This window comes from Petaurus breviceps, unplaced genomic scaffold (assembly GCF_028583685.1).
Source record: "Petaurus breviceps papuanus isolate PSGF00001 unplaced genomic scaffold, PetGlider_PUasm1.0 120, whole genome shotgun sequence".
NCBI classification, from domain to species: domain Eukaryota; kingdom Metazoa; phylum Chordata; class Mammalia; order Diprotodontia; family Petauridae; genus Petaurus; species Petaurus breviceps.
This window is the reverse complement of record NW_027185627.1, coordinates 1,008,000-1,022,258: the sequence shown is the minus strand read 5'-3', so window position 1 is coordinate 1,022,258 and position 14,259 is coordinate 1,008,000. Positions and strand designations below refer to the sequence as shown.

Here is a 14,259-nt window from a genome sequence, read left to right as displayed (position 1 = left end):
GAAAATTTGGATAACTGATATGGAAATATGTTTTACATTATTATACATATATAGCCTATATAAAATTGCTTGCTGTCTTAGGGAGGAAGGAATGAAGGAAGGGAGGAAGAAAATTTGGAACTCAAAATTTTATTTAAAAAAAAAGAATATTAAAACTGCCTTTACATGTAATTGGAAAAAATAAAACACTACTTAAAAGAAAAAATGTATGTAGAAGTAGTTATAAATAAAAAAAATAATAATAGCACCTACTTCCCAGGGTTATTGTGAGAATCAAATGAGATAATTTTAAAGCCCTTAGCACAGTACCTGGTACAAAATAAGCATTATATAAATGTTAGCTATTTTATTTTTGTGGGGGGCAAATTGCTTAGCTGGGCTTCCAGGGTCTGCCCTTCTCCAAAGCTTGACTCTCAAATGTTAGGGCTAGCTCTCTTGAGTTCATAACCAGCTCTCTTTTCTCTTGTCAGGATACCCACCCCTCAAAGTGCTTCTTTCCCTGAGTCTTTCTATGTCTGTGTCTTTCTAGAGTATCTGTCTTTGCTCCCTCACCTGCCTTGAACTCTCAAACCATTGATCTTTCAAACTGCTGTGTGTCTCTGAACTGAGTGTCTCCCTCTAGTCAAACTGCTGTTAGATACAATGGCCTAAATAAGTATATGGAAGAAAGAGAAATCTCCTCCACCCCTCTACAGCAGGGGTCTCTTCTGCAAAGTAGTACCTGGCCTGTACTTTTTTCAAACTCCTAAATTCTTCTAGGGGTTAGCTGATTAAAGCCCTGCAAAGGCATATCCAATTTTCTCTTATCCAAAGAAGTTGTTCTCTTTAATTTACACAAGGGGCCTATTTGCTTTATTTCACCTGGCATGTCCACAGTCTCAGGGCCTCATCATTGACCCCTTTTCTTTGATTAGGCCTTGAAAGGCTTTTGAGAACAATTCCTTTGTTGTTGTTTAATCATATCTGACTCTTCATGACCCTATTTGGAATTTTCTTGGCAAAGATACTAAGAGCAGTTTGCCATTTCCTTCTCTAGCTCATTTTACAGATGAGGAACTGAGACAAACAGGATTAAGTGACTTGCCCAGGGTCACACAGCTGGTGTCAGAGGCCAGATTTGAACTCAGGAAGATGAGTTTTCCTGACTTCAGATCCAGAACTCTTATCTACTGTGCCACCTAGCTGATATCAGACTAGAACTCAGGAAAATGAGTCTTCCTGACTTCAGGCCTAGCACTCTATCCACTGAGCCACCTAACTGCCCCTAGGTCACACAGACACAAAACAAACTTTGCTCTAAAACAAAACAAACCCTTGCAATCAAACTGAGAGGAGAAGAGAAGTCATGAGAACAAATAACTATGCACCAAGGAAGATAAATGTAAAGGTGATCCTCAAAATATTATAAGAAATTTGAAGAGGAAAATATCATTTTCACCAGAGGGGAGTTGTTCTCAGGGAAGATTTGATGTAACACCTGAGGTGGATTTTGAAAGAAGGAAAGGATTTCAAAAAATGGACATTAGGAAAGTCATTCCAGGCATATGGGGAGGGGGGATTATGTGAGCAATGATATGGACACAAAAAGAGGAAGGGGGGAAAAGAGGGTAAAGAGTAATCCAGTTTGGCTGAAACATAATATGTAAAGGAAAGTACCCTAAAAAGAGCCTAGAGCAGTTACACAATGCAGGAATTTGTTTTGCTTGACTATGTCTATTTGCTACAAGAAGGGTTTTTCTTCCTTTTTTTATGAGGGGAAGGAGAACAGAGAGAAGATAAATGCTAGTTAATTGAAAAAAAAAATAAAAGTTACCAAAAAAAAGAAAAGAAGTTGGACTCAGATTGCATACAAGGATCATGCATTTATATGCTGTTCAGTGATCAGTGGGAAGCCACTGGAGGTTTTTGAGTAGAGAACATGATGAGAGATTGATGCATTTGGGAGATTATTCGGACAACACTGTGAGGAATAGGATGGAGACAGCATAGACTAAAAGCCCAAAATCCAGTTAGGAAGCTATTACAATCATCTAGGTAGATAAAGAGATATGAGGGTTTGCCCTAGAAGAGGAAATGAGGTGACTGATGTGTGAGAAATATTGTGGAAGTGGCCCCTACAGAGCATGACAATTGATTGGATGCATGGGGTGAGGAGAGGAGTCACAGATAACCTTGAGCTTCTGATCCTTGGAGACTTTGCCATCCGTACAAACACAGCCCAGATTCTTGGCTTACATTGCTCTTTGTACTTGACATATCTTCCCTCTCTGTCTTCATCTGTTGAATTCCTCGCCATCATTTAAGGCCTATACAAATGCCACTTGTATTATGAAGCCTTCCTTGATCCTTTTGGTTGGTGATGATCTTCCCCCTCAACCTCATAAAATATTTTATTTTTGAAGATTTCTAATATACTTATCATATATTATACAATTCAATCTGTTCAACAAGCACTTATTAAGCCCTTACTGTGTACTAGATATTAGGCTGAGTATATAAAGATAAAAATAAAAACAACTTCTGCACTCAAAAAGCTTACCTTCCAGTGACAGAAATCAATATGTACACAGAAGAATAAATTTAAAATACATACAATGTAAATAGAGAATAATTGGAGAAGGGCAGAGAGCTCACCAACTCCTGGGGGCAATCAGGAAAGGTCTCATGAAGAGGAGACACATGAGCTGAGCCTTAAAAAGAGATTAAGGATAGGGGCGGCCAGGTGGCTCAGCGAGTAAGAGTACCGGCTCCAGTGTTGGGACGACCTGGAGATCGAATCCCGGGCTCGGACACTCAGCACCACACCCAGAAATAGCTGGCCGTGTAACCTTGAGCAAGTTACTTAACCCTGATTGCTTAAAAAAAAAAAAAAAGAGATCAAGGATTCCAAGGTAAGAAGAGAGAACATTCAAGGCATAGAGGAAAAGTGCAAAGCAAAGAGGCTGGAGGCCCATCTGACCTGAATGCTGAGTGCCTGAGAGTATTGTAAATCAGGTTGAGGGTAACCAAAGCCTCAAACCCATCAGTTAGGAGGATGTCTACCCCAAGCAGGCAAAGACTTCCTGTGATAGAATGGGGAGGTGGGAACAATTTGTTCCAATAGCTATGAAGGCAATTGAGGCAGGCTCTATGAAGCGCTTAAAGTTTGGTCAGATATTGAAGATGCCAAGGTCATTCACTGCATCCTGAGCCATTGTCAGTCATCCTGATGTCTTCCTGCCACTGGACTTCAATGACTCTGCAAGTAAAAATGAGACTGACAATTTTGTGCAATTCTGCATCACTTAAATCCAATTCACAAGCAAGTGAAGACCTCATCTGTGATTTTGATGGTCCTTTACATAAACAAAAGATAAACAACAAAATACATCTAGGGTTTTTTTTTTTTTATTCTATAGACAATAGGAAGCCAATGAGCTATTTTCTGTCAAAAAAAAAAATCTCTTTTCTCATTCCCCTGATAAACGATGAATAACCTGAGGGCAGGAACTGTCTTACTCTTGGAGTTTCATGATGTGTTGTGGTGGAACCATCTCAAAGAATTCAGAGTCAGACCACCTCTAATCCAAGCATAGACATTGAGATTGAAGCCTCTCATGAAGTGAGCTAAATTCCAAGAGGAACCAGCAATTTCAGAGAAAGCAAGATGGATTTTTATAGAGCAAAGATGCAATTACATAACAGAAATTATGAATATTAAAAAGGCAAGAGGGGTTTGTTAAGGGATTAGGTAATAGAGGAGAGGTCCCAGTCACAGAGAAACTATGCCTCAGATTACCCACAATACATACCGAAAAACCCATTGGGGATAGGTATGTATGTATGATAATGATATTATAGTAAGCTTCTCTACATCACAAGTTCTCCTAAAAGACAGCTTTTGCTATTACTTTGAAGGTGCCTACTTAGGAAAAGTCCCTTCTATTGTTTTGGGGTCCACATCCTGCTTGGGCATCCTGGTGGTGCTGCTTTCTGATTGGCAGAATATTGTGGTCCAGTATGAGACTAGATGGATGTGGTTGTGGCCGAGTGCATGGACACACCTGCTGTTTCTGTGGGAAATACAAGGAGTGAGTCTGGGGGCAGTGGCTGGCTAGAGGCAGTGGCTGGCTAGAGGCAGTGACTGGGATCTCATCACATGGACACGCCTGCTGTTTCTGTGAGAACTAGGAGTTCATGCACACACTGGTTGTTCTAGTGAGCAGTGAGGCATATATGAAGAAGTCAGGATATCGAGTAGGGGTGAGGGAAGGAGTGGGTAGGTCGGGGCAGTGGGCCTGCTGTTCAGAGGGGCCTATAAAGAAGTTAGAATATTAAGGCTGGGGACAGCTTTATTAGGATTCTATCATTACCTTGCTTTATTTTTTTTTCATCTCCTCCAGGGCCTCTAATAGTGTTCTGCACACATCAGGGACTTACTAAATGTTCTGTAAAAATTATTAGTATTAGCCTACTTACATTTACACGCTATGCCCCTTTAGTATAATATAAGCTCCTGAGGGAAGAGCCTTTTTCATTTTGTTTTTGTGTCCTTACTACCTTATTAAAAGCCTTACATATTTGTTGTTGTTCTGTCATTTCAGACAACTCTTTGCTACATTGTGGGGGATTTTCTTGGCAAACATACTGGAGAGGTTTACCATTTCCTTCTCCGGCTCATTTTACAGATAAGAAACTGAAGCAAACAGGGTTAAGAGACTTGCCCAGGGTCATATAGCTAGTAAGTGTCAGAGGCCAGATTCTAACTCAGGAAGATGAGTCTTCCTGACTTCAGATTCAAAACTCAATCTACTATGCCATGTAACCGCCCAGTCTTACACATAGAAGACATTTAATCAATCTTTGTTAGATTAATGAAATGTCTTGATTACTTTACAGTTTGAAAAGCCTTCAATTTCATCATTTCATTCGAACATCATGATTGGTTAGTGGAAATACCATTGACTCTAGAATTAGAGGATATGGATTCAAATCCTAGATTTGATATTTACTATCTAAGTGACCTTGGGCAAGTCATGCCACCTCACTTGGCATCTTTTTCCTTGTCTATAAAATCAAAAATTGGATTAGAGACCTTCTGGGTTCTAGATCTACGAGCTCTGAATCTATAAATTATCCTGTGAAGCAAGTTTTTCATTAACATCCTCATTTTATAGATGAGGAAAAGGAAATTCTTCTTTTATCTTTTTTTTTTTTTGGAGGGGGGAAGGCAGGGTAATTGGGGTTAAGTGACTTGCCCAAGGTCATACAGCCAGTAAGTGTTAAGTGAGGTCAAATTTGAACTCAGGGCCTATGCTCTATTCACTGCACTACCTAGCTGCCCCCCTCCCCCTGCCTTTTTTTCCCCATGTCCTATATCCAGGAAGTATCAGAGCTGGGATTCAAAGCTAGGTCTTCAAAAAGAATTTATTGAACTATTAAAAAGAATGAATAACAATAATTTACAGTATTACTAAAAAGCTTCTTTTGTTTGTTTTCTGTAGCAATATTGTCTTTATACCTATCTTTTTCATATTTTCATTTTGACTACTCCAGCAAAAGGATTGTCAATTTATTCATCTTCCCCCAAAAAAACAACTTTTGATTTCTGTCATTTTTGCTATTGCCGTTTCTGTTTCCAAATTATTTATTTCTGTACTGGTGATAAAAGTTTTAAATGTAGAACCAATAAATATGGTATAATTGTGAGTGCTGACCTTGGAGTCAAAAGAGACCTAAGTTCGAATTCTACTTTATTGGCTGATGACCATAAGCAAGTCTCTTAACCTTTCTGAGTCTATTTCCTCATGTGTAAAATGGGAGATGAAGATATCTATAGTATTGGGGCAGCTAGGTGGCCCAGTGAATAGAGCACCAGCCCTGTCACAAACACTTAACACTTACTAGCTATGTGACATTGAACAAGACACTTAACCCCAATTGCCCTGCATATCACCCTCCAAAAAGCAAAAAAAAAAAAAAAACTGTAGTATTTGCCTCACAGGATTGTAGTGAGACTCAAATAAAATAATACATATAGAGTTTTTTTAATTATATAAATAATAGTATTATTATTGAACTTTCTAGTTGTATTCTTTGGTTACGTATTCAGTTTGATTTTTCCTTTAAAAAAAATGAATTAATTCAATCATTTCTGAGCCTCTTCGACCCTTCCCCTTCCCCCCCCCCCCCCCACACACACACACTTTTACCTGTCCCCCTCTCCCAACTCATCCACCCGGTCTTGGTTCAAATTTCAATATAAGAAAGTCAGGAAGAAGACTCTGATGGAATTTAATACTTAATGATGTAAGTTTCATAGGCTCATGGGTTCAGAAAGAGCTAGAGCTGGAAGGGAACTCAGAAGGCCATCTAGACCAAGCTCCCCATTCTACAAATGAGGAAAATGAGTTTCAGGGACTTAAATGATTTGAAACAAAGGTTTCCTGTTTGGCAAATGTGTCTCTTGAGTATCTGTCGGCATTCATCCCCGTGTCGTCGCACCGATGGTGCAGCTTCTCCCTGTTCCTTCTCGTTTGCAGTGATTCTGCATCGAATTTTCGTTGATGACTTGGCACTGTTTTGTAAAATTAAAATAACTGTCTTCTGTCCGTTTGGTACATTTACTTTATTTGTCTCTTGGGGAAAGCCCCAAGTCGTAGGAAAATTTTTGTTGAACTTCCTCCGGGTGGCGGGTCCCTGAGGCTAGCCTTTAAGCTCCTCAGACCCTCGTTTCACCACGGTTTGCCGTGGCTTGCCACGATTTGCAGTAAAATAGTAAGATCAGCAGCGAGTGGCCACTGTGCGCCTCGTCTGGATAATGGGAAAGAAGGACAGGTTACCCACACATTTTCTCTTCACTGCAAGCATGTACGATATTCCATCAGAAGTGGAGGGTTCAGTTTTGTTTTGGGGATCGGTTTTTATCCTCCCAGCGTTCCCCATTTGTCCCTTTCCTGAGCGAATTCTTCCATTTTCTGAATAAGGATCCAGATCTACTTGGTCGAGGGAGCAGAAAAGCGAGGACTGGGTTCCAGTTTTGCTTCCGTCGCCAACTCTATGTCTCCTTGGGAAGGTACTTAAGCTTCTTTGAGCCTCAATTTCCTCTTTCTTGGAATAGGAAACTCCAACCTCTGCCCTATCCTCAGGGGGTACTGGTAGGAGTACATGAAATGACTTCATATGGCATTTTCGAAGTGACCTTAATAGGCGGCGACATCGAAGTAATTAGTCAGTCAATAGGCATTTATCTAGTGCTTACTATGGTACAGAAATTGTACCTAGTGCTGTGGATGCAAAGAAAGGAAACTTGCATCTTTATAAACGTCTGAGGATGTGGCTGTCAATCTCAGTACCTTCTCTCTTGGGGTGTGCTCACTAGGAGGAGAATCTGGTCTGACCCCGGGGGACAGCGCTTAGCCTGGAATCATAGAATGCCATAAGTGGAAGAAAACTAAGTGATCACCAATTGATAGATTCTTGTCCGGTCCCCTTATTTTCCAGAGGAGAAAAACGGAGATTCATGCAAGTTAAACACTTCTGAGACAGTAGACTCGGATTCCAACAACAGCCCCGACACTAACTGCATAACATTGGGCAATATGAGCTATTTAACCTCGAGTCCAGGTTTCCTCATCTGTAAAATGAGAATAATAAGGGTTGTGAGGAAAGTGTTCCGTAAATCCTAAGGCATTACGCAAAATGGAGTTATTATTAAACGGCTTGCCCAAGGTGGCGTAGCTAGTGACTGAGTCTCATTCATCCATTAAGTGCGTACCACGGACAAGGCGCTAGCCTTCTGATGCTCAGTCCAGTGTTCTTTCTATTTTGCCATATTTGTCTCTTTGAGTGGATGACTCAAGAACTTTTCAGTCTCCCTCAGTGTCTCTCTCTATAAAATGGGACGTTCACAGGCTCCTGGTCTACTCCAAGAGGATGAGAACAAGGTGCGAGAAGCCAAGGCCGAAATCCCACTCCAAAGACACAGGCTCGAGGGGTTTAATTTAATGAGGGGGGGGGAGGGGGAGCGGGGGGGACGGGGGAGAAACTAGCCAATAAGCAGTGACCTCCCCTCTCCCTCTGCCTCTTGGTCTCTCGATGTTTTTCGGTGTCTCTCTTCCTCGGCCCTCCCGTCCCCTCCTTTAGGAGAGCCTACGGTGCAAAAAAGCTCCTCCTCCGAACAGCAGAGCCTTAGGGGCTGAAAGACCCTCCCCGGGTTAACAGTTCCTACCCTGTCCCTAAATAGGTCACGTAACGGTGTAAAAGGTAACCGATCCTAAGGGGTTTAAAGGTCCGCCCCACCCCGCGGTGGAGCCAATAGAAGGCAAAGAGACTGTGCAGCTCCTGGGGGCGGAGCCAATGGGACAGAGCCAATGAAATGAAGGGACCCGCGGACAGGCTAGTAGAGCAGCCAACGGAAGGAAAGGTAAATTTCGCTTCCGGGAGCGGGGGGTGTGGGGCTCTCGGAACACACTGTGGCTCCCGGGCTGCTATGGCGGCTGTAATCGCCTGGGCTGCCCTCCGAGTGACGCGACGTGTGACCGGGGCTGCCGTGCGGCTGCAGGTGAGGAGGGGGTGAGGTGCGCCACCTACCTTTGGCCCGGATTCCCGGCGCCCCTTCCCTCCCCGGCTTGAGCTCAGCGAGCCTCGGGCCTGTCCGCGCCTCCTTCCCTCGGCCCTACCAAGCCCGGCTCAGGACCTAGGCGCCTCCAGGCTACGGCGCTGGCTCTCGCGACCTTTTCTCCCTGTCGGTGCCAGATTAGCTTGCTAGGTGTTGCCCACACGGGGAGTGCCATCTGCAGGCTCGGTGCTTTTGCGTGGGTCGCCCTCCATGGCTGGAATAGACTGGCCACCTCAAGCCTCTTTCAAAAGCACAGGTGCCACCTGAGAGAACACGTAAAGCGCTTGGCAAATCTTAAAGCGCCCTGGACGAGCCAGCTATTACTATTTTTCTCCTAAATGAAGGCTTTTCCTGATTCCTTCCTCTCCTTAATTTTTTCTGCCTTTTAAAATTACTTCGTACTAAATCATGTGTTCACGTTGCATCTTCTCTTCCTCCCTATACCCCATAAAAATGTAAGAGGGAGGCCAGGTGGCTCAGCGAGTAAGAGCACCGGGCTCCAGTGTCGGGATGACCTGGGGATCAAATTCGGGCTCATCTAGATACTTAGCACCACACCCAGAAATAACTGGCCGTGTAACCTTGAGCAAGTTACTTAACCCAGATTGCTTAAAAAAAAAAACAAAAACTTAAAAAAATGTAAGAGGGGAGCAGAGAATGGGAATTATTGTCTTTGCAGGACCACAGAACTACAGCTAGAAGGAATGATTAATAACTGTTTGTTGTACTATTCAAGGTCACATAGTAAGTAGCAGAAGCAGGTTTCAAGACTAGAGCCAGGCCTCTTTTCACTTTATGTTATATGTGTATACAATTAACAGGTCACAGACTTAATTATCTTCTATGCAGAAAACAGGAACTTATAAAGAATTTTGTGAATGCAAATGCTCGTCACAGTAAACCTTTTCATTTTTTATTCATAATCACCAAATTGGTATTTTACAGCACAAACTTTTCCTTTAAAAAAAAGGGGGGGGGGGTAACTTATTCCAGTAAGCATTCATTAGAGTCCACTATGTCTGGACATAAAAAGATTAGTTAGACCAGGTCCCATTAGGATATTATATTGGGTCATGCCCATGAGTTTACAGCTACAAACCCACTTTACATTAATCTTTTCTTCAATACAATTTTTTGAGTGATAAGAGCAAGAATTATCATTCCCATTTTGCAGGTGTAAAAACATTTCAAATAAATAGTGAAATAAATGATTCACCCATGAATACCCAACCAGCCTTCCCCATCTAGTACATTTTCCACTATGTCACACTGCCTATAATGAACCATAACAAATGACAAGTTTCTGAGTGCTGATTTTTCCCATGTATACAATTCGGCAAGGATTTATTTACTGAACATATACAGTCTGTTATCTGCAACAAACTTTAAAGTCAGCATTTTTCTAATGTGTGAATTATCCCAAATTTGTAGCCTCTGGTTAGTTAGTAAGGGTTCCTAAGGGGAGAGAAGTGTGCTGAAGGGGAATGCAAATTAATTTTATTATTTTTTCTAAGTACAACATTTTAAAAAATTAAACTGTTAAACTCAATATATACCACACAAAAGAAAATGAAGTTTGGATTATCTCAGAAATGCTATCCAATTCTCTGAGTTTTTATTTCAGAGCTTTCATAAACCCATGGAGATCGATGAGAGAGGATGACTGCACAGTTCTTTAGCTCCCATCTTTTATAGAAGAGAGGAAGGGGAGGGTCACTATAATTTGGAGAGACTGTCCCTAACCATTGCTAGTACACATCTTTCAGAAGTGCTTACATAAGGGCTTGGGTCAGTTCCCTGCTGTCCACAGACAACTTGTTTCAATGCAATAATTCTTTCTCCTTTGGTCATGAGCCCAGTGAAAACAGAAACTGAAAAGTGGCTACAGGAAAGGATTGCTCCATTCCACCATTGGGAAATACTTGTTGCTTGGGGGCACATGGAAGAACTGAAATGATTTAGATGAACTTTCTCCTCTGTGATGAAAGTGATTACATATACTACTGAACACAAAATTTAATAAATATTTACTAAATACCTACTATAAACTGAGCACAGGGCTCTGGGCTGAGGGAAATTCAAAGATAATTAAGACATATTCCTCCTCTCAAGAAGCTTATAGTCTAATAGGAAGATAAGACAAAGTAACTGAAATATAAAATGGAATAGAACAATTATATAAACTCTTGTTGGCATTCCGCCAAGAGAGGAAAGAAATACTTTTGGCTTAGAGGAAGGGGCTTAGCATTTGAGACAAACCTTGAAAGACAGTTAGGATTTCAGTAAGCAGAAATGGAAGGTTCATTCTTGGCACAGGAATTGTGTGAGCATAGATGCAGAGGTGATATGCACAGGATATATTTGTTGAGTAGTCTAATTGGAAGCATAAGGCTGGAAAGTTAGCTTGTTCCCAAATAGCAGCCTGAGAACTTTGGACTGTCTTCAATAACTGAGGTAGCCATCAAAGGCTTTTGAACAGACAGTAGTACAATCAGACCTGTGTTATGAAAACACACTTGTCAGTGTGTGAGATGGATTTGAGGGGGTCAGGACTCGAAGTTGAAAGACTGATGAGGGGACTCGTAAAAGTGTACGTAATTAGGATTTAAAGTAGTTTCAGTTGGGGATGAAAAGAAGAGATGCTACTGAAGATAAATCCAGAGTGTTTGGTAGCTACTTGGTAACTGATTAAATGTGTTAGAGAAAGGGAAAATTCGGAGGGGATGCAGTTTGGGGCCTTGGATGCAATTGAAGATGTCAGGAAACAGGTTTGGGAGCAGAGATGATCATTTGGATTGGAATACATTGAACTTAAGTACCAGTAGGACCAGAGGGGTAGAGAATTCTGTTTGGAAGTCAGAAATGCTGGTCTGAAGTCAGGGGACAAAATAGTTACCTCTGGTTCAGAATGGTGTTCTGATTTACTAACAAATTGGCCTGATAGAACAAACAGAATGATGTTTCAGTATAACAAAGTACCATACCAGTGCTCAAGAGCTATAAAATGAAGCTTATGAAAAATATCAGTGGTATCATTTTTAGGTATAACAAACAGCTTGGAATTCAGGATCTACCACAATCTGGGTACATCTTCCCTTAACCAACCTTATGTACCATTGCCTTCCTTCATGCACTACCTCCCCTCATTCCTAGCCAGGCTAATCTATTTATTGTTAGATAAACTTTGTACATGGATTTTTTTTTTCTGACAGAGGCAGTCAGGGTTAAGTGACTTGCCCAGGGTCACACAGCTAGTATCAAGTGTCTGAGCTTGGATCTGAATGCAGGTCCTGACTCCAGGGTAAGTGTTCTATCCACTGCAGCACTTATTTGCCCCTAAATGGATTTTTAAAATAATGAAAACCTTTAACATTTTACATTAGAATGATTCTGGACTAGTTAGACCTTCCCCTGACATTTTTTAAGATTTGAGTTGAGATGATTTGTTGGCTAGTCTGTTGTTACAGATAAATAAATGGTGAACTGGCTGGCTAGACAAAGCAGTCAGATTCACTAATTCACATGTATATAGTGCTCTACAACGTGCTTTTGAATTCATTTTCCGTGAAGTAAGTAGTTTGAGTATCATCCCTATCTGGGGACCCAACTTTCCCCTCCCCTTGACAGCCTTCCTATCCAACCTTCCTGCCAGTAAAACTCTCCCTTTCCTTTTCCAGAAACCCCATCCTTCCCAGTGGAAGTCACCATCTCTCTCTACTCTAACCAATAGGCTTACTCCCCACTTCCTAAGGGTGTTGGGCCACTTCTGTGGGGCAGAAACCTCAGGTTTTCTAAGGAAGGGCTCCCTGGCCTTGCCGTCTTCCCTGACACCAAACTTCTACATGTATTGTCTTCCCCCATTAGAATGTGAACTCTCTGAGAAGAGGGCCTTTCTGCTTTTTCTATTTGCATCCTCAGTCCATGGCACTTAAATGCATATTTATTTCATTTTCCCCATGTTATAGATGAAAAAAGGGGCTCAAAGAGTCTAGGTGACTTGTTCATCTAGACAGTTAGTGACAGACATAGTGCAGATAACAATGGGTATTAAATCACTTTTTAGAAAGAGGCCTTCTGATATTTATTAACTGTTTGGATATGTAGCCCCTTTTGTCTTAACCTCTCCAGATGTGTTTATTTTAATGAATGCAATCAAACCCTGTGGCTAGTCTGGTCAGGTCAGTCAGAACCTGCTGAGGATGGAGTTAAGCCTGGATAGGAGATCTGATTGAACCTCTGAGGAATACAGTAACTTTCAGATGGAGCCTCTAGCAAATTACTACTCAAGTTTCATATTCCCAAGGGTTGAAGGTACAAGATGCCTGGTGCCTAGGGATTTGCCTAAAGTGGATTAGAGGGACATTGCCCAAGCTTTCTGGCTCGAATTTGACTGAATTTATAATGATGGTGAAATAATGTAATTGGTACCTTACCCCCATTCCCATTCCTCTCGTTTTAAGTCCTGCCACTAGCTCATCTGATCTCTATCCCATCCAACCCTATCCCATATGACTCTCCAGACTCCTACAATATTTTATAATCTGCACCATTAATTGTACTTAGTTATAACTGCACATTTTTTTTTCTCCCTTACAGTGCTACCTGGCTAGGGCTACTACACACAGGGGAGTTGGGGATGGGGGAGAAATGGAATCAGTGCATGTTTGCTGAATGATTAACTGACCCAGGGTCAATCTGTGACCCTATCTCAGGTTCGAGGAGTTTCAGGGGTCCCTGGTGGAGATGAGGTGTTCAAAGCCCAGCAAGCAGCCCCTGGAGGAGCAGCCCCTACCATCTTCTCCCGGATCATTGACAAAAGCATTCCTGCTGACATACTTTATGAGGACCAACAGGTAGCATGCCACATAGCCCTGTAGCCACCCTTATGGAATATCCATCACCTTCTTACTCCACTTACACATTGGCACCTCGTTTTGCAATTACAGCCTATTTTATATATCCTTTTTCTACTCCCCAGTGTCTTGTCTTCCGAGATGTGGCCCCTCAAGCCCCAGTGCATCTTCTAGTCATTCCCAAAAAGCCTATTCCTCGGATCAGCCAGGCTGAAGAGCAGGACAAACAGGTGTTGGAGAGTATGGGGTCAAGAGGAAAAACTAGGAAGGGCAGAGTTTGGGTGAGGGGTGCTTGATTATTAACTACAGACCAGGGAATGCTGGCCCTAACTCTTTCTTCCATTTTGATTATCCTGTCCCAGCTCCTGGGCCACCTACTGCTTGTGGCTGCACAGACAGCAAAAGCTGAGGGTCTAGGAGATGGATACCGGTTAGGTGAGTGATCCAAGTCCTGACCTCCAAACCTTTATGTCTAATCACTGATCTTATGCCTCACCCTTACATTGCTCCCCCTGACCCAGACTCTCTAACCTGTAGCCCCATTACCTATGTACCTAATGCCTCTAACCCCATGCAATTTCAGTGATCAACGATGGGAAGCTTGGAGCCCAATCTGTATATCACTTGCATCTGCACATACTTGGGGGTCGGCAACTTCAGTGGCCACCAGGCTGACCCTGAACAGGACGAGAGGATGTGGGAATCTATGATTGTTAATAAACCTGTTGAACCCTGACTCTTGATTCCATGTCTACCTTCAGCCATTTGAACAAAGCTCCTCTAACCCTCACTTTGGAGATGGGGAAA

General features: G+C 42.1%; 1 protein-coding gene across 2 annotated transcripts; it reads left to right on the top strand.

Annotated features, from left to right (window-relative positions):
* Window positions 1-8,385: 8,385 nt before the first annotated feature.
* HINT2 (histidine triad nucleotide binding protein 2) lies at window positions 8,386-14,188 on the top strand. Of its 2 annotated transcripts, none has more exons than XM_069089183.1 (5): window positions 8,386-8,542; window positions 13,312-13,452; window positions 13,578-13,682; window positions 13,815-13,887; window positions 14,036-14,188. In XM_069089183.1, exons 1-5 carry the CDS (start codon window positions 8,471-8,473, stop codon window positions 14,125-14,127), a joined length of 483 nt encoding a protein of 160 aa, XP_068945284.1. In that variant the 5' UTR covers window positions 8,386-8,470; the 3' UTR covers window positions 14,128-14,188. The 2 variants fall into 2 exon arrangements, with proteins under 2 accessions (XP_068945284.1, XP_068945281.1); XM_069089180.1 differs by having other exon boundaries at window positions 8,387-8,542; window positions 13,288-13,452.
* The last annotated feature ends 71 nt before the right edge of the window (window positions 14,189-14,259 follow it).